This window comes from Seriola dumerili, unplaced genomic scaffold (genome assembly GCF_002260705.1).
Source record: "Seriola dumerili isolate Sdu_G_001 unplaced genomic scaffold, Sdu_1.0 BDQW01000191.1, whole genome shotgun sequence".
Lineage (NCBI taxonomy): Eukaryota > Metazoa > Chordata > Actinopteri > Carangiformes > Carangidae > Seriola > Seriola dumerili.
In genome coordinates, this window is record NW_019174446.1 from 7,383,151 (window position 1) to 7,402,699 (window position 19,549).

At 42.1% G+C, this 19,549-nt stretch overlaps 1 protein-coding gene across 1 annotated transcript in view; it reads right to left on the minus strand.

Moving 5' to 3' along the window:
- Positions 1–19,549, minus strand: part of LOC111227672 (growth factor receptor-bound protein 10-like) — a 66,137-nt gene that overhangs the window by 22,544 nt on the left and 24,044 nt on the right. The window contains exons 4-5 of the mRNA XM_022753290.1: positions 13,175–13,484; positions 10,820–10,964 (exon numbers count right to left, since the gene is read on the minus strand). Coding sequence (XP_022609011.1) covers positions 10,820–10,964; positions 13,175–13,484 — 455 coding nt within the window. The remainder of the gene's footprint in view (positions 1–10,819; positions 10,965–13,174; positions 13,485–19,549) is intronic.

Below are 19,549 nucleotides of genomic sequence, written 5' to 3' on the forward strand. Positions count from 1 at the left end.
CCAACACTTCTGGTTACCTGGGGACCATAATTTCCTGAGCATATCTAATGTGTTTGTTCAAAATTTATCTTTTCAGAAAGTTTGAAACAAAATATCCCTATAGTGTGGAAAGCTGGCCTGTCCTCCATTGATTTATTAATGTTTTATTTAGATAATTTGAATTCCATTACAAAGTATTAGCAGTTGGTTGAGAGATAAAATATCTTTCTTTACTAAAACTAGACTCGCACATGCACAGTATATGGCAACACACTTCTTAAAAGCCATTTAGAGCGGGTGATGATAATGCAAGAATCATCTCTCCTCTATTTACTGTGACCACCTGCTGGGAAACACCCCGCACGGGGCCAAATATTTTACCAAAAGGACTAAAGTGGGAGCGGATGCTTAATTGTCCCTCAGGGCTGATTGCCAGCAAACCCCAGGCAGCAAATGTCCTTTCAGACCATCACTGATTTGGAGCCATTGTCCAATTACAGCAGGAGGGCAGAGGGAGGGGGGCAGGGGAATTGTGATTGGGCAAACAAAGGATGACATCACTGGCATGATTATGGCAATACACTGGAAATGGTCCACTGGTTGTACGGAGAGCTGCGGCGGCGTTGCCCTGTGCCCTCGTATGTAAGTCGGCCTCATATGCAAGGCAAAGTTTAGACAACCAATCTAATGAGAGATTGTTTTCCTCATAATTCTATTTTACACATTTGGTAAAACTTACAGTTGGTACATGCAGCAAAAAAACACAAGTAACCAGTTGTAATAATTCTGTGACTGAATTGTCATAAAACTACTGTATAATAAAGCTACTGAATAGTAGCAATAATGAATGAACACCACAGTTCAACAGCATTAAGGGAAAACATCTTCAGCACCTCGTGTTCCATGAGTGTAAAAAGAGGACTCCAGCATCAAAGGCAACTACAAACAATCATTCCCCATTCAGAGGAATCACAGTATGTGCCACAGTTCTGTACAAACTGTCCTCAATAATGGGAAGTTCTCTCCGGAGACGCCAAGATCACAGTGTCTTCTGTCTGTTACTCTCTCTCTCTTTCCACTGACACAAATCCCTACTTTAAATAAATGTGGCATGTCCACCCACCTAAAGTATTCTATTCATTTTTGTGACAATTCAAATGAGGAGCAAATGAACACACACACACACACACACACACACACACACACACATTAGGAAGTGACACTCGTGCAACAAAATGAGAACAAATGAGTCTTCTGACTCAGCTTTTAACTATGAACTGTTTCTCCCTGATTTAACATCCGACATTAGTTGCACTTTGTGTCTGTAACACATTAATTTGTTGGCTTTCAAACTTTCAAGAAGAATGAACATATTAATAATTAAGCATATAATAAACTGTTTCCTGTGGTACAGGCCAGAGGAGCAATACAGCAACAAATAACCTAATAAAAGGGCATCAGTAATAAATTACCATTGACAATTTATTATTAGTTTTTATTTTCTCATTTTCTATTCTCCTGCTTCTTCCTCTTTCTTCCCTTTTCTGCCTCCTCACAGCAGCAGCTTCAGAAATCTGAGCTGTCCTACTTTCCGTGAGTGAGAGAGTGAGAGTGAGATAGAGAGAGAGAGAGTGAGAGAGAGAGACAGAGGACAGAGGGAAGGCAGAGAGAGAGAGAGGGAGCTGCAGTCTCCATGACCTACATGAGTCCAACAGCTCTGTTCAGCTTTGGCCAGATGAAATGCCTACAGGCAGCAACACATTGCTCTCTTTGTGAAACACATGGACACACACAAACCTGGACACATGTGTGTACACCTGTATTCACGCACTTATGAGTGTGCATGCACGGTAGTAAACAAAAACACACTCAAATTATAGAAAAAGTGCTGTTGTTATACTTGTGATTACAGTTTCTCGTAAACTAAACCTGAAGTTGTAACATAAAAGAGTTTTTACATCAATATTGTTTTGCATAATCAACAGTTTGCCATGATAAGACAAATGCACAGACACACACATTTGATACTTTAACTATCTAAAATACAGAGACAGAGATGGAGCAGAGAGCGAACACGATCAGGGATTCCCATTAGCTGCAGGAGTAATGGGATCTGCTCCCCTGTTAGCTGGGTGAAAGTTGTGCCTTCTAATCTTACACTGCCTGCCTAGTGGGACAAGGAGTGAAGGATGGACCATTAAAGGTGCATCATCCCCCAGAGCCTGGGTGTACCAGTCATGCTCCCATGGAAAGACATACATTTAGTTAAATTTAATACAGAAATGAACTAAGTACAGAATGAATTATTAACCATTTTCTGATATTTAAGGCTTGTGGTTTCCTACCATTACCTCAATGAAGAATTTCAAATTCTCCGAATGGGATCCCCTCATAAATCTATCACTAAAATATTAATGTGATGATATAATTTAATGCTGGGATAAAAGGAATGTTCATTTATATCTACTCTGTCTACTTGACAGTCAGCCCCTATTGATTTATTGATTGTCTGGCATCATTTAGGCTACTCTGGGAGTCTACCTGCTCTTGTTTGGTTTCCTGGTGTCCACAGTTTCAGATCAGAATTGTTACATTTACTGTGAACAAAATTGGTGGCTGACCTGTTTCTGCAGAGCTTAGTTCACTACACTCAAATACACTGCCTCTTGAAATCCATCAACAATGCCACAATTGTAGTTTTATTGCACCATTTTCTTGCAACACCAGGCTTGACAGCAGATTGTAAAACTATATCTTTTTTTCAATATCTACTATCCGAGTGCCTGTATTAGCAGAGGCTGAAGTCACTCTTTGCTGCATGCAAGAAATGCATGTCTTTATGCATAATCACTACAGCTGGAATTCATTTTATGTGTATACGTTGCTGCTTTTATATTGGCTCAGGGCTTTCATGTGGGGTACATCACATGCGGTTTTCTGCTACACTCTAGGCAGTGGATGTTAGCTGCAAGACGGTTTAGTGGTCGCTGTGACACTGACCTATTTCTCACTGGAAGCATGTACTTTAATTTAGCATGTAACAGGATCATTTTCGTGCTAATATTTTGTGTCAAACTATTTGCATAAGCGAGATGCTTCCCCAAGAGGCAGCCACAAAATAAGTTCCGCTACGATGGTCTTGATCTTGGTGAGACTTTAGTATTTGCGATAGTGTCGGGCATTCTAAGCAATGCTACTGGTAATATTCAAATTCTGTATACATGAGCTATGAGATGTTGATCTGTTTCCAAGTGGCTTTGTCCAGTTCCAACATTAAAGTCTTATTTATTCAAACTGAGCCATTACTCAGACTAATCTTCCTCACCTACCTCATTACTCAGCAACAGGCCATGTGTATTAGTGTGCCTGCTTGTGTGCGTGTGTGTGTGTCTCTGTGGCAGTGTGGCAGTAGCAGGTCTAGCTAGCAGGTCGAGGCATGTTTCCATTTAGCGGCGAGGGATAAATATGGCCCTGACACATGAGATGTGCCAGACTCAACCACAACCTGCCTGGCTCTCCTCCAGGTGGCATTTGTTCAGCAGCAGCCAAACAATTTGTATTTCACAGCAATGAATGCTGCAAATCCAATCAGTCACTCAATGCAATTTGTGTATATGTTGGTGCGTGTGCGTGTGTGTATGTCTGTTGAGGGAGAGAAAGTGAACAGAGAGAGACATGTATGTTGACAAAGGGTTACTGTACTGCCTGCATGCTCTCCACCTCTGCCACAAAGAGCATCAGATAACATGCAAGTGTGTGCATGTGTGTGTGTGTGTAAGAGAGCGAGAGACAGAGAGAGAGAGAGAGAGAGAGAGAGAGTTATGTTTGCCTTGGGCTTAGAGAAGAGATATAATTTTAGGAATAATGAAGCCAACAGGCAGGCATGCATCAAATATACACACATGGATGCACGCACGCACAAGCTCAATAAAGCATCCAGTTTGAGAGCATTATTTATATTCACATCAGTTACAAATAATCAGGAAGACATAAACAATCCAAATGGCGTAAACAGTCCAAATCACACACGTGCACGCACACGCACACACAACAAACACAAACATAACTAGCCGATGATTACACAATAAAACAAGTGTCTATGTGTGTGTGTGTATGTGTGTATGTGTGTGCGTGCGCGTGTGTGCGCTCCATGTTTCACTTTAAGATCCATTTAAAAGGAGGCAGGCTGTTGGAAGAGTGAGCCAACAGATTTCTGGCGCTGTGTCACCTTTGATCTCCGCACAGCGCAGCCTGCAGAACACATCAGCACTACAATGAGAAGCAGAACACACACACACACACACGTACACACACATACACATACACACACACACACACACACACACACACACACACACACACACACACACACACACACACACACACACACACTGCTGCACTGCTTGTAAAGACAAATATACATACATTAGGTACACACACACACTATACACAAAACTGAACCTCCTCACAAACAATCTTACATTTAAACACACACACACACAAACACACACACACACACACACACACACACACACACACACACACACTCAGGCCCACAGACGTTCCCACACATCGAGGCCAACAGTTTGGGCATCGACAGCATTCCATTCTGCTTTTCCGTTTACAGTGGAAAAATCTGCCCTTTGACCCAGAGTATTTCCAACATTCAGGAAGGAGGCAGCCAGGGAATGCCATGCTTCAGCGCTAAGAGAGTGAGAGGAGGGATGGATTGATGCCCATCATTTATGTACCGGGTGTTTCTCGTTTAAATCCTGCTGCGTTCTTTTTCAGTAACCCGAATGGATGCCTCAAGAATGTATTTACTTCAAATTGCTTTGTTAAATTGATAATTCACTGGTATTTAGAAGATAAAGTTTATGTTTTTTCAGATGTCACTTGGCAATGAAGTGTTTTTGTTTTATATTAACAATGCATCATATGAGTGTGTGTAATGTGAAAGGGTTGCTCAAAGTGACAATCACACACAGAGTTATCACCCACCTCTGCAGTTAGCCTCAGCTCTAGAGAGCGTTGAAGCTTCTTTCAGCTAATTGTTATGGTTTTACAGCAAGAAACTGTTTTGGTTCACTCTCACAATTCTCATCAGTGTTATTTTTGGCTGCTGCCACTGTACCCTATCAGGCCAGCACCAAACAGACAGACTAGCAAGTGAACATACAGGAACATTTAGCAGCTAAATTTTTCTAGGAGTTGGTGGAGACCAAATCTGAACTCAGACGAGAGTGGATATTCGACTTACATTCATCAGGTGGACACAAACAAGACTCCAAATGAATATTAATGTTGCTCTGTGTCTGCATGTCCTCTGATGTTTGACATGTTTGCTAACAAATTAACCATATCAACTTTAGCAGGCGATAATTTGTAAGTGTTACAGCCCATTTTGGGTAGAATATCAATTTAAGCTCTAAATTTTCTGAAGAGAACATTTTGGTTTCCATAGTTGGCACTCTGTGTTTCTCTGTGTAGCTACCATATGGTGGTGAGAGCTCCTCATGCTAACTACATAATTCCACACATTTATCTCTCACCAAGTGTTCATGGACTGAGGATATGATGAAAAAACTTTTAGTCATATGAAATTTTGCTTAATGAATTCTTAACAGATTTCCCTCAGCTGTTGGGGCGGACTAGCAATATGAGTGAGTGTATGCAACATTCATATTCTGCAGCAGCATATCTGGCGTACTGATAATAATAATGGCCTTTTCAGCAGCTTGTACAGGGCTGAGATGCATAGAGAGACCGTATGCTGTCTGTGTCATTGCTGCACCACATCTGCCTTCTTTCTGCCCAGAGTGAGTCACTGAATACAAGTTAAAAATACAGCTTTTCCAGTTCCAACACAAGCCTAGGAGTAATGATTTTAAATTCAGATTCATTTAAATCAGGCTGCATGATTTCTATGAGCTGAGATGGTGGCTGCTAGCATCATGAGCTCATCATTTAAATTATACTTCAGTACAGTACACTTGATACCGGCAGCATTCACAAAATGCTTTTTTGATAAGTAGGTGTCACAGCTTTGAAGTCTGGCTGACTCAACTAGAGGCTAAGTCATGCAGAGAGAGAGAGAGAGAGAGAGAGAGAGAGAGAGAGAGAGAGCGAGAGAGGGGTTAGGAAAAGTGAGAGGAGGCGGAAAGGTGATCAGCACCATCATCATTAGAGTAAATGTCAATGATCCCTTCAGGGATACTGTGGCACAGCAGTTGCCAAGAAAGTCATCCAGATGAGAAATAGACAGAAAAGGATACTAACGTGATCTCACCTGCTGAACATGCTGAGGTATGGGAAATGAAGAAACGTGTATTGGAACTATATTTATATGTATGTGCAGCACATATAGATTTTGCATCATTAAATCAAATATGCAGGGTTACTATTATCCAAGTTGCTTGTGTATGTAATTAAGTACATCTACATCTTGATTATGTGCTGCACATATGTCTGTACATGCTGCTTCCACCTCTAAACCTAACACTATAAATAGATGCAAACTTTGCAGAACACTGAACATTTATATACTAAGTTGTATCCACCTTCAGAAAACACATAACGTAAACAACATACAATATTTGTGTGACCCTGAACATTTTTCCATACTGTACCTGAAGAATAATAACAAAGGATTATTGTGTGCTCGAAAGTGTGAAGGGACGCTCGACGGACTGCTAGCAAGTTTGACCTGCATGATATAGAAAACTGTATCATCCGTTTTTTCTCAGACTGGGCAACGATGCTGGCACTTAGCACCAACAGCCCATTTGCTAACATTATTAGTGCCAACCCAACCTCCGCTGCTTGTCTGGCACCATGCTCTATTTTAGGCCTCTTACTTCATCATGTATGAAGAAGTATTCGCAGAGTGAGCTGAATTGTCAGAGAACACACTGCAACGTGCTCCCGCCTGGCTAAAATCAGCAAGAATTTTTAACTGTAAGTAAGAGTTTGGAGCAAAGGACAAAGGGGTGGAGGGATGACAGCGAAAACACTTGTGACAGACAGAAAGATAAACATTGACATACAGTCCAAGACACACAGAGATAGACAGAGCAATGGGACGATAATGAAACACAGACTGGAGAGGCAGAGACAGGGCGTGGGGATCCTGCCATACCATAGAGCACAGTGAGCTACAGGACATCCAGTCCAAGTACAGTAAATCCAACAAAATCTGGCAACCCAGTGATCAAATCAGTGTTCCCACACTAGAATGACTGGGGCAGCTCTGGGAACACAGTGTCCAAGTAAGTACATAACAGCACTCTCTACTGCACTGCTAAGGACAGACTGTCAGACAGAACCTAGACGGAGAAAATTAATGGATATACTGGCTAACTGCCTTGCATTGAAGGCTTCTTATAGGTTTTTCCATTGCACGACATGGATTACACCGGCCAAGCTTCTAGTACTTTCTTAAGTGATGTGTGGTTGTAATACCTGCTTTTTGGCCAGTAGGCTGTATATGGAAAGATGTATGTCGTTTTGAAATTCCATAAAACCCAGGTTATGTTTGTAGTAACCCTTCGAGGCAACAGGAAGTAGGTTGTTTATGGATGTGTGCCTGTCTGCGCACACTTTCACACATTCCACACTGGACTGGTGCCAGTGCTCATAGATGGCAGTTTGATGGTCTTAATCATCCTGTAGCTCCTAAACTAACCCAGTGTATTCATTCTGATTTGGGCTTCTATGTTTCATTGATGCTAAACTTCACAAAAACAGCATAGATCTTTAGTTAGGCACACACACATGCTGCAAACACATCAGAGAACCTGCACTTTATATCCATCAGTTTTAAACCACTGAACACAGTGCACCTTTATTTCAGGGTTTCCCCTTTAAGAGTGTACAGGTAAGGAGAAAAGCCGGAGAGAGCAGAGCTACGAGTGGAGAAATGAAGGAAGACGGTAGGGAGAGGACAGCAGAGGAAAGTGAGGTAATTGGGAATCATATGGCCGTGTCAAACAGCTTGCCCAGTGATTCCTGACAGCCCTGCACTGCATCCTCATGCCTCCTGCACAGAGGCCAAGCAGTGAGGTAAGGAGGAACAGAGGGACAGAAGTATGAGAGTCTGTCAGAAAGCGCCCGGAGGTCGGAAAATTCAGTAAACTAAACAGAGAAACTTCTCAACAGCAGGCTGGCTGACTGTACTGGATGTTTGGAGGGCAGGGAGAGGGGTAGATAGAGACAGACTGGCAAGGAGAGATAAAGACAGGGAGAAAAAACTGGCACAGAACAGAGAACATGTGGTTGAAATGATTAAGGTCAGAGGTCTTAGAGAGCGGGCCGGGTGCAATAATTTACCTGCTCACCATCCCACTTGTCAAACCTTAAACAGATCACCAAGTTCTCCTTGTATCACTCAAGGGAGGAATAAGGGTTTGTGAGAAAGCAATGTGACCGCCTCTCCTCACGCCTCCAAAGCTGGACCCCAGGGGCATGTGTGTGTGATGAGACTGCTCTGCGGGAGGTTTTTGCAGTGGAAAGGTGCTGAATTGAATTTCCACTGAAGAACAACCACAATGAGACATACTTTCCATTGCCATCAACAATGAATAGACACTGCCAATGCTGTAAATAGTTTACAGAACTCACAAAGACAAACAGGCAGACGTGAGCACAAACACACAAACACACAAACACAAATGCATCTAAAAAAGAAGTACACCCATGTGCGTGGATGGATGCACAGGGCACTCACACAAGTTTACATGAGTGTGCGCTTAGTGTGTGCACTGTAAACACACACAAGGTTTTCAACAGCTTTCTCAGCATTGGCTCTTCATTGCAAACGTTTGGTAGTCCATGCAAAACAAAACTAGTAAAACACCGTTTTTTGTCCTATATCTAGGAACAGTTTACCTTCACAGCCACGTTTCAGATGTAGTGCATTCTGAACAGAGGCATGGCAAGACTTCAACACATGATGCAAAAACTTTTTCACACCCTACTCCTTAGTTTCTAATATGACTGACAAAATTAAAAAGATCTTGTAAGTGAACATCATCAAAAACAATCTCATGTTACAGCAGCTTCAGAAAGTATTCCGACTTCTTACACACTTGTTGTGATGTAATGACCACGAAGCACACAGTCAAGGAAAAGCTGGAGAGGCTTGGCATAAAAGTCTGACTGTCCTTGAGTCAAAAAGACAACAGGAATGTTATAATCAAATTATGCTATGTAGAAAAATATCAAAATCCTGCTCTATTCATTCCTGCTCACAAACAGAGTAAACAGGATTACTGTGTTCTGGGGCCATAAATGCAATCAGTGTCAAAGGCTCAAAAAAGCAAAGTCCATCTGCAGTGGTCAGGTTTTATTGACCACCTAGTCACATTTTTACATATTTCATCATCTGATTACTGTAAAATCACAGAAATAATTTAACTCCACCACTAATCTCCAACTCCCCTGCACCTCCTCTAATCCCCCACTCCACTTCCTGGTCTAATACTGTACTCTAAACAGGATATCTGGGAATTCAAACACCAACAACAAGCCTGTCACCCAGTCTAATAAATTGGTTTCTGAATATTTACCAGACACGACCGCTTCACTTACATGGAGCTTAAGTTATGTCATAGCTGGTAATTCAATGCAAAGATCACAACAACTTAGTGAAACATTAATCTTTGACCTATCTACCGTATGAACAAGGATTTGCAATGCAGTGTTCAATTTATTCCACAGCTAATAATTCAAGCCTGCAACAACACCAAAAAGACAGAAACTCATGGAGACAAGAATGAAATTTAATCTTTCAAGGTTTAATCCAACATTAACCGTTTAGGACTTTATTTATGTCACAGATGGTAATTCAAAGCCACAACTTCCCAACTCTTTCAGCATTTACTGGATGCCACCGGTTCATCAAGTCATCAAATGATTTATGAGCTGATGTTTTAAAGGAGAGCAGATCATATTAAAGTCAGACTTACATCATGGCTCAAAACAACTTAACTGGAACTGCAGTCTAGCAGCCATGACCAGAACAGGCCAAGATCATAGCCAGGGTAGGGTATTTATGAGAAATAATCCTCCCTCACATTACTGTAAACTGGTATGTTACTGTAACCAGCACTGGCTGGCCCCATATGAAGATCATTAAAAGTGACGGTAGAGGGACTATGACTTCCAGGAAGAGACAGACCAGCCTCTAAATCTCTGTCAACACATGAACACACAAACACACACACATGAACATGCAAATGCAAACAAGCTCACAGAAATGCTGCCATGTGTGCAGGTACACACACACACGTGTACAAACGTGCGCGCGTGCACGCATTCACACGTACACACATGCACGCACACACACACACATACACACACCTCACCTCAGTCTTTTTTTCTCAAACAAAGCCACAAACCCTGTTAAGCACACATGCACTGTGCAGCACAGTACTGTCATATGCAAGCAATCTACACGCCTCAGATGAGCAAAACATGGGGGCAGATGTAGAGCAGGGAAAAATTCCTAAATGCTTATGTCCAACACACAGTCGACCACTTAATACAGCTGATTTACGATATCCAAATTCTGCATCCTTCAAAACAAGTAACTTGAGTCACACACTTCTCAGTTGTCAACATAAAAGTAAATCAAAATCAGCACATGTCTCATATCCTGTTTTTTCAAAGGGAAAAGCATCTGACATGACCTCCCATACTGTATGAAGACAATGTTTTGCATTCGATGCAACCACACTACATTATGACTAATTATAACTTTCATTTCTCAATACCTGAAAAGTCGAAGTTTCTGAAGAGAGACAAAATTTCGACAGTGTGTCTTCGTGGGGATTTGACTTACATATTTGCCAGTGGAAGGTTCTCCGGGAGGTAGGGACCCTGGACTGAGGACAGGTGAGCTCGCTGGACTGCAGAGCTCGGGGAAGGGGTTGGGGATGGCCGGGAGAGAAGATGTCCTCAGCTGCTGCTCCTCCACCTGCAGCCTCCTGAACAATGGAAACAGGACAAAGGAACAGTCAGAATGGTAACGGCAGCGTGGCCTGATGCACTGAGCATGCAAATTGGCATCAGCTTGTGTTTGCTAATTATTCAGGCAAAAATCTTAACTAAAGCCCAAGGTCGCGCCCTGGAACAGCCACTTAAAAAGTGAGATGGGAAAACTTTGAAATGCGACCCGCTGACATGAGAAATATGTGCGGGAGAGAGAGAGGTGGAATTAATAAAGCATTGCTGTACAGTATCCAGGCTCATGTCTGTTTCTGTCTGATCTACCCGTAATGAACAGTCTCCCAGCAAGTGGAAATCACAGACCCCCGCAGCCTGCTAGCTAATTTTCTGCAATATTTATGGTGCATCAATTTTGAATCAAGACATCACTTTAAAGCAGTTTTTAAATGAGGCACATACACTGTGAGCCAGTACCCTTAAGAAGGGATGATGATTTGACAGTTGAACATAAACTTTTCAGGATCCAATCATTTAAAAAAAGAAAAGTGCAGGTCAGTTTGTGAAATTCGAGCTCCAAGGCTAGCTTAGAGAATCAGTGTAGGAGACACTTTCTCTTAGTCTCTTTCTCTATCAAACTGTCTCTCTGTAGAACCCAGTGAGTTCAAAAGGGAACGGGCCTTTTGATGTCGTCCCATCTGAGCTTGAGAACAGGGTTATCCAGAGGTCAGCCTTGAATAATAAGAACTTCAGGGCCTGTGTGTGTGTGTGTGTGTGTGTGTGTTTGAAAGAGAGCGCTCTTAAGACAGAATACTCCATTACCTGATTATCCCTCCTCTGTTTCTGTCAAATACTCCAAAGGCAAATAATAGAAGCTGACACCAGCTCTGCCATGAATGCATGTTTGTGTGTACACTATGTATGGGGCCTTACTTCAGTTGCCTCGGTGTATGTGTGAGCGTGCATGCCCGCTTTTCAATGCATACCATGATACCCTCGGGAGAATATGGGTTACTACTGTTTAAATTGAGGGAGACGTTTGCACTTGGTACTAAAATAAATGAGATTTTTTACCTTTCTCCTGCTGCTGGTGTAGTTTGAGACAAAGAGGGAGTGACAAGGAGGAACGGGTCATTCAAGGGCTACAGATAGGGAGCGGGGAGGAAACGTTGCGACCAATTATTGAGAGGGTGTGGAGGAATGAGTGTACAGTGAGAGGCTTCTTTTCCAGTGTGAGAGGAGAAAAAAAAAGGGTTTGAGCTCTGCATGTGAGGCTCTACATGTGCAAATGGAAGAGGTTGGAGGGAGGCAGCTCACAGCTTAGTGCCACAGTGCATGTGTCGGTATGTGCCTGAGCGTTTTTGAGTTTGCTTGCTCAAGGCCTACTGTATTTAGACATTTGCTGTATGATTTTTTTTTTTTTTTTTGGATACTCAGTTCTAAATGCTTGAGATGTGTTGTGAGTTTTGATAACACCTTTATTTTACTAAGGCCAGTTTATTTTAAAATAATCAATCCTCCAGTAATAAATTCTATTAGGACCACCACAGAAATATCGCAAATATTAACAACTTAGAAGCTGGAACAAAGTCATGTTCAGCTTTTTATAATAATAGATAATAATTTTCTGATTAATTTTCTGCTGCTCAAGTAATTGTATAATCTTAATGAACTGATCCTTTCAGCTTTACATTCAATAGATACACAAGTGCTCACTGAAAATCATCTCTCACAGTTCGTACATTTGTGTCACTTTCCTGTTAAAGAGCTTATCGCTTGCCAGAAAATGCAAATCAAACTATTATCACTCATTTTTACTTTGCATCAAAATTAGCACAAGGTCAGGGATGGAACATCGACTCCTGAAGTACAACAGAATCAATATGTTGTTTAAGAGCACTTTGCCATCCAACGCCACATTCACTAAACCTTCAGACACTGTTTCAGTCATGTTAACATTCACATGGGAGCAGCTCTATGTTTCTCTCTGCTACTGATTATTTATTTCACTCTAGTGTCTGCACTCTCCCAACTCACTCCATCACTCGGCAGCCAAATATATGTTAATGCGTGCTGTGCGTTCACAGTGAGGGTTATCTTTCATGTTAGTCCGAATCCTTACCTCCAGGGTTCAGCTGCCTTTCATGCTCAGTTGCCTGCCACAACAACCCACTCGACTATGAGCTGCTGAAGTGGCCAAAGGAATTGTTCTTATCAGTTAAGAATCTGAGTACACTGTGTAAACACCTACCTGACGGCGAGGATGTGCATGGGTTGTGACCGTCTGAGGCTAGTTTGGGACGAGTCCGCGGACGAGGAGGGGGAGGTGAAGGGCGGCTCCGGGGAGACGTGGCTTAGCGCGTGCGAGTGCTGACCCTGCCGTGGGTGGTTAAGTTGTGTGTGGTGATGGTGGTGATGGTGTTGGTGTTGGTGTGAGGAAGAGGTTTGTCCGTTGTGCAGTAGTGGGGTGGACTCTGTCTGCTGACCACTGCAGGTGGAGTACAGGCTCTCCAGCGAAGAGTTCATATCATTCACCAGGGCCTCAAGGTCAACGTCATCTTCTGGTGAGAACCGACAGAAAGGAAAACTTCACCGAGAGAATGTTAAGACAGAAAAATGCCAAAATCCCTCAAATGTGCGTCTGTCAAATGGATAAAAAAAAAGTGAAAAGAACTAAACTGACCAAAGAACAGTGTGGAGCAGAAAACACATCAGTAAAGCTGGACAGAAACTCAAACCCTAAATGCAATAAAGCACAATAAAAGAAAAATGAAAGTCCTATAAGCCTGCTGCTTTGGTTTCAAATAGTTGAGGCACACAAAAAAAGAGGTAAAGTCCCTGGATATTGTTGGGACTTTCCCTTTTTCTATTTCAGTTTCTCTATCATTTCATTGTGGCCAGGATTTGAACCCTTGACCTCACTTTGCACCACCTTAATTCCAAGTAATACTAAAAAAAAAAAAAAAAAGGAGAAAAAAAAAACACTGGCATACACAATACACAAGAGTGCACGCACGCAGGCACGCACGCACGCACACACACACACACACACACACACATTGGTAACTAGTTTTGCCAGTGCTCAATCAACAAGACTTGACTACACACATTGTGCTGCCCTGTGAGCTAAATCTCCAGGGATAACAGGTACAAGCACAAACCTGCCCGTAACACTTTTCAACTCTTACCACTGGGGTTCACAGCAAAGGCATCGCACTGTAAGCATCTGCTCTACATTGGCCTCACGTATCAAACATTCTGCTTTTAAAAGTCTTTAAAAGCAGGACGTGGAATTCTTTTCAGAGGAGGAATCTATCATCAAAGCCCCTGTGAGAACCTCAAGGCACATTTAAATTCATGAAGTGAATTTTTCAAGCAACTGCAGGAGCCTGTTGTATCAAAGTTTGAAGCGAGCTCAATTGAAGGGAAGCTCACATCTAATTGCTTCATGCTGTGAAAGTTTTATCATCTGGGTAAACTGGGCGCCTGTCTTTGCGCTTTCTAAATTACAATCTGCATTGGCGACTATTCTTCTGATTAATTATTCTTCATTATGAAAAAGAAATTCATGTCATGTATTCATCATCACATCTCTGTATTCAGATCCCACAACTGTACTGTAGGAAACAAGTGAACCACTAGGGGGAGACAGGCTCTAATTGTACAGGGCAGAGGCTCTCAGAAGGAGGCTCACATAAATATTAGGACATGGACTCACTCACATTTAAAATACATTAATTATGGTGTGACTTATGGCTTAGGACAGAGTCAAGCTGCTATCTGAACTGAAGGATTGAGAAACATATATTTTGATGTGAAATTTGAATGTAATTATTTTTTATATTCTATTACTAATATGACCATTGATTCTCTCAGTGGGTTTACATTATAATCTGGTGGTATATAACTGCATAAGAGTATAAGAGCATAAGAGTAATGATTTCAGTCTTGTACTTATACTTTATTTTCCCCTTATTATAGCACCAGAGGTGCTGTGTTTTATTTATTTTACTTCTTTTGTAATAACATGCAAAATGAGAAAGTCTCATTTTGATTGACTGAATAAAAAAAAAATGTCTTAGCTCTACAGCATCTTCAGGATCTACAAAAACACCAGTCATGGCTCATGGTTCAAAAACCAAGCTCTATGAATGAATGAAAGCATATGAAGCACCATATTATAACTTTTAATATGTAGTCCTGCTATCAGAAGTCCAGAGCTTCAAATGATGTAACTTCTTCACCACAGCTTAGGGTGCAGGACAGCTGGATCATGTGAGGTGATGTGAGGGTCATTGGAACTCTAAAGCAGCTAAGAGCTCCACTGCTCAGCGGAAAGCTGACAGTGGGAAGCAGCAGTTTGACTGATATAAATTTTTAATATTAGATTTGTGTTTAGTTTTTTTTCTAAGTTTCAGAGGGAACAACAACAACAGGAGCCACAGGTTAGCAGGCCAATGAACACCCCCATCCCTGCATGGAGCAGCAACCAGCTACCTGCTAAACCCAAATTGTGGCCTTTGAGGAGCTTTTCCTGAAAACGTGTCAGGTAGCTGTATCACAGGTGCCTGTGATTCACAGGTGGTTAATCTGTAGGTATTAATAGCGACAGGTAAGCTGGAGCAGCTACTTATAGATAGCCTGGAGAGCTAAAGAGCTATATACCACAGGACACAGGGTGCATACAAAGCCATACACAAGGCTAAAGGACAGAGCAAGACACCTGTAACACAAGACAGTACAACGTTAATGAAAATGTTCATCTCTTTTTAAAGTAAGAGTAATCGAACATGCGCTTAACAATACAGTAGCTGTTGAGAGTAAACCAGAAACTTAATCAAAGGAAAGCAAAATTCCCAAGATGACGTCAACTGCTCATCATCCATCATTCTCACTAGGTGAGACATGAACCCTGAAGCAAGTGAGAGAAAAACAAGTTTCCTCATAAATCCGACCTATTTTGGCCTCTGGCTGGAGAGACTGGCAGAGCTGTTTGCATACAAAGAAACACAAGCCATAAACTCACGCATGGATGGAAGGATTTGTGCTTCACTATCATGTACGATCTCATTCACCTATGCATGTCACAATCAGGCAAACACAGGTATGCGTCATGCACCCGGGTGTAAGACAGAGAGATTGATGACACAGACAGCATGCAGGCAGGCACGCACACACTCAACTTAAACCCATGAATATGTGGAGCAGGGAGCAAACCGTGGTTGTTCTTTCCTCGACATGGAGTCATGCCAGACACTTGGCCTTGGAAGGCACAAGAAACAGCATAAACACCTTTACTTATGCCCACCAAACACACAGCGGTCACGGCATGCCTGGCCTCACAATATTGCAGCCATTAATTAGATCCTCTTAAAATATCAGAGCAGCTCAGGCGGCAGGGAGCACACAGAGCTACAGATGTAGACAGAGCAGTTGACAGTGGGAATCTGCAGCTGTGATGCAGTCGCTTAATGGCACCAAACACTTCAGCGAGTGTCCCCAAACTGTCGGGATCAAGATGTTATGTAGCTGAGGTAACTGAACCTTTACACCAGCGCCATGTGCCAAGCCAAGTGGCTTTCACAACAAAATGGAGACCGTGCCAGTGACATCCAGGAACATCTGACTGATAGCAAGAATTCATTTTAAAGCTGTATCCACCTAAAAATGGGAATCTGTGTTAAGTGTCTGTGGCTCTGGAGTGCAGCAGGAATTACAGGATAAATCGGGTATAAAAAGGGTATTAGCACCTCTGGGGCTTGATTATGGAGAAAAGCAATGGAAGTTAAATGAACTACTAATGCTGTGTAATAAATGGACATAAGCAGAGGAAACATGCACCTCCTTAACAAATCCTTCCTCTAAAGAAATCATTTATTTTAAGATGTGTGATTATCTTGAATCCCTTCATTTAAAAGGCCGTGGATCCACGTGGAGGTGCTTTAATGTTTAGTTAATACTGTGCTCAGGAACTATACTAGAGCAGCAACTAACAACTACTTTCACTAGTGATTAATTTGATGGCTATATTCTTGATCAACCGATTAATGGTTTAGTCTATATAAAAGCCTGAGCTCTAAACTGTACACCATGTTTTTCAATATAGATTGGCTATTTGCTATATTTCAATATTGGCTTGCATTTTTTTTTTTTATAAATTTAATGACTCTTTCCACTGAGCTTTAACATGTCATAATGAAAACCTTTATTTTAAAGTCAGTCCTCTGTCCCTCCCTTTCTGTTCTTTTTTTAGATTTCGGCTTAAATTCGACTGTAGAAGTCAGAGCTAAATGTAAAACCCTGATGGGTCAAAGGATAACACTGACATTATTGTCCTCATTTCCTCATTGTTTCATTTCTCCCATGGCCTCAGTTCATTTGCTTCTCTTTTCCTCTAATGCCCCCCCCCCGTCTAAGAGCCTCTAACCGGTTAAATTAGGGGTAAAAATAGCCCAAGCTTCCTCTATTGTCTGAGCCACCCTAAATACAGTATTAACCAACTGTAAAACTAGTCATGTCTGGTAAGAATCTGCATAAAAGCTGTTTTGAATATTTCTGATCATTAGCAAGCGAGACAAGGCCAAAACAAGACCATTGTATTGATGGCAGATCCATATGGCTCTTCTTAATCCTGGAATGTACTCTATGCATTTTTTATTCATTCCTGCTAGTTAAAAACAAAAAGGAGGGGCAACCCTCCTGCGGAAAAGGGGAATGTAAGGGGTATACATATACAGAACATCAATTGAACACACACACAGAGGAGACACACAAGGGGGATAAACAGTCTCTGAATACAAGCCCAGCAGAGGGGTTTCCATTCAAAGGGATCAGTGGGAGTATAGACAGAGCAAGTCTAAACTGTAAAGCGTGGCTCTTCACTGGGGAGTACAATACCTCTGATGACAGCACACACACCCACTGACGGCCAGGCCTCCTGATGGAGAGGGGGCGTGTGGGAGGGTCAGAGGGAAACAGGAGGGAGGGAAATCAGAGATGAACAGAAGGGAAAGGAAAGATGGGAGGAAATAGAAGTACAGCAACACAGACCCTCATTTAGGGGGAACTGTGGAGAGGGAAACGGGTGGAAGAGAAAGTGGGTTCACACAGGGTGAGGGTGATGATGTGCCGGGTATTTTACTTCATGAGAAGTAAAACTATTACTTCTGACAATTTACAGATACTGGCTGAATTGCTGTTGAATTGGGTTCAGGTTTTCATGGTGCCCTTCAAACAACTCGTAATGATTTAAGTGCTGCCGTGAGGTTGAAATTCATGGTTGTGATTGAAATGTTTTAACAAACACTGGATGGACTGTCATGAAGTCTGGTACAGATGTTCATGTCATCCTGAGGATGCATTGCGATAACTCTGGTGGTCACCTGACCTCTCATCTAATCACATCGTCAGGTCAGCTGGACCTTGTTTAATTCTAATTAGTAAATGTTAAAATGCTAACATGCAAAAGGGAGATGGTGAGTGCGGCAAATACTACCCGCTAACCATCAGCCTGTTAACATTATCATTGCTAGCAGGTTAGCATGCTGATGTTAGCACTCAGCCCAAATCGCCAATGTCTCAGCCTCACAGAGCTGCGAGCGTATCTGCAGGCTCTTAGTCTTGTTGATTTTTAATTAAAGATGAAGACATTACACATTATTTTTGTGTTCTCTGTGTTACATCCAACCGAACTGAAACTTGCCAGCTGTATGTTAATTGAGGTGACAAACGCAAATCAGCAAATTTCTTTCACATCACCTCGTAATCTGCTCTTTCCCCACCCTTCCTTAACCCCCTGTTAAAGAGCCCCATTCTGTGCAGGAATGCAGTCCCTTGCTGTTTGTGAATAAAAGTGTGTGTCTGTACACGTGCATGTGTTTCTGCACGTGTATGCCCACGCATGTGTGCCCCTGGCATGTCACTCTCCCTCTCTACAAAGGCATAACTGAAATAACTGGAGGTGGGAGCTTTCCAGGCCTGAGATCATGGCTGGTCAACCCCTCCAGAGCCATGCCATCAGATTACTGCCTTGCATTGGTACCATTGATGGGATTTGTTGCCTAGCAGCTATACGCCCATGTGAGACCCCCCCCCCCCTCCCCGCCTCACCAAAAATAACAAATGTCATGGCCTTAGCACCTCCATATATATAAACACACAAACACACACATATATAAAATATTCTAGGTCTATTACACTGTGATGTCACTGGTGGGTGAAGCGTCCTTGCCGCTGTACTGGTCAGAGTGGCACCTCAGGTATCTTAACACCAGTACATGACACTCTGACATACTGGCCAATAAAATTATGTAATAACCTTCGTACAGTCACAGTCAAATGATTTTATCTTGCATTCGTCACAGTTTTTGGCACTACATCTCGAATATTCACTTATGTCATAACTAAAGTTCAAGAAGCAAACCACAGCTGAGAACCTCACCCTCTCCCTTTTTCCACCATTGTTTCTCTTCTTTTTCTGTCGCTTATTATTAAGGCATGATTTGTATTCTTGAAGGCTGCCTTGCTTACAGTTTACTGACAGATTTAAGGCAAATGAGTTGGTATTTTACAAAGCTTCTCCTGTAGATCTCAACCACATCTCAGAGTAGTTTTTTTTTTTACCTGC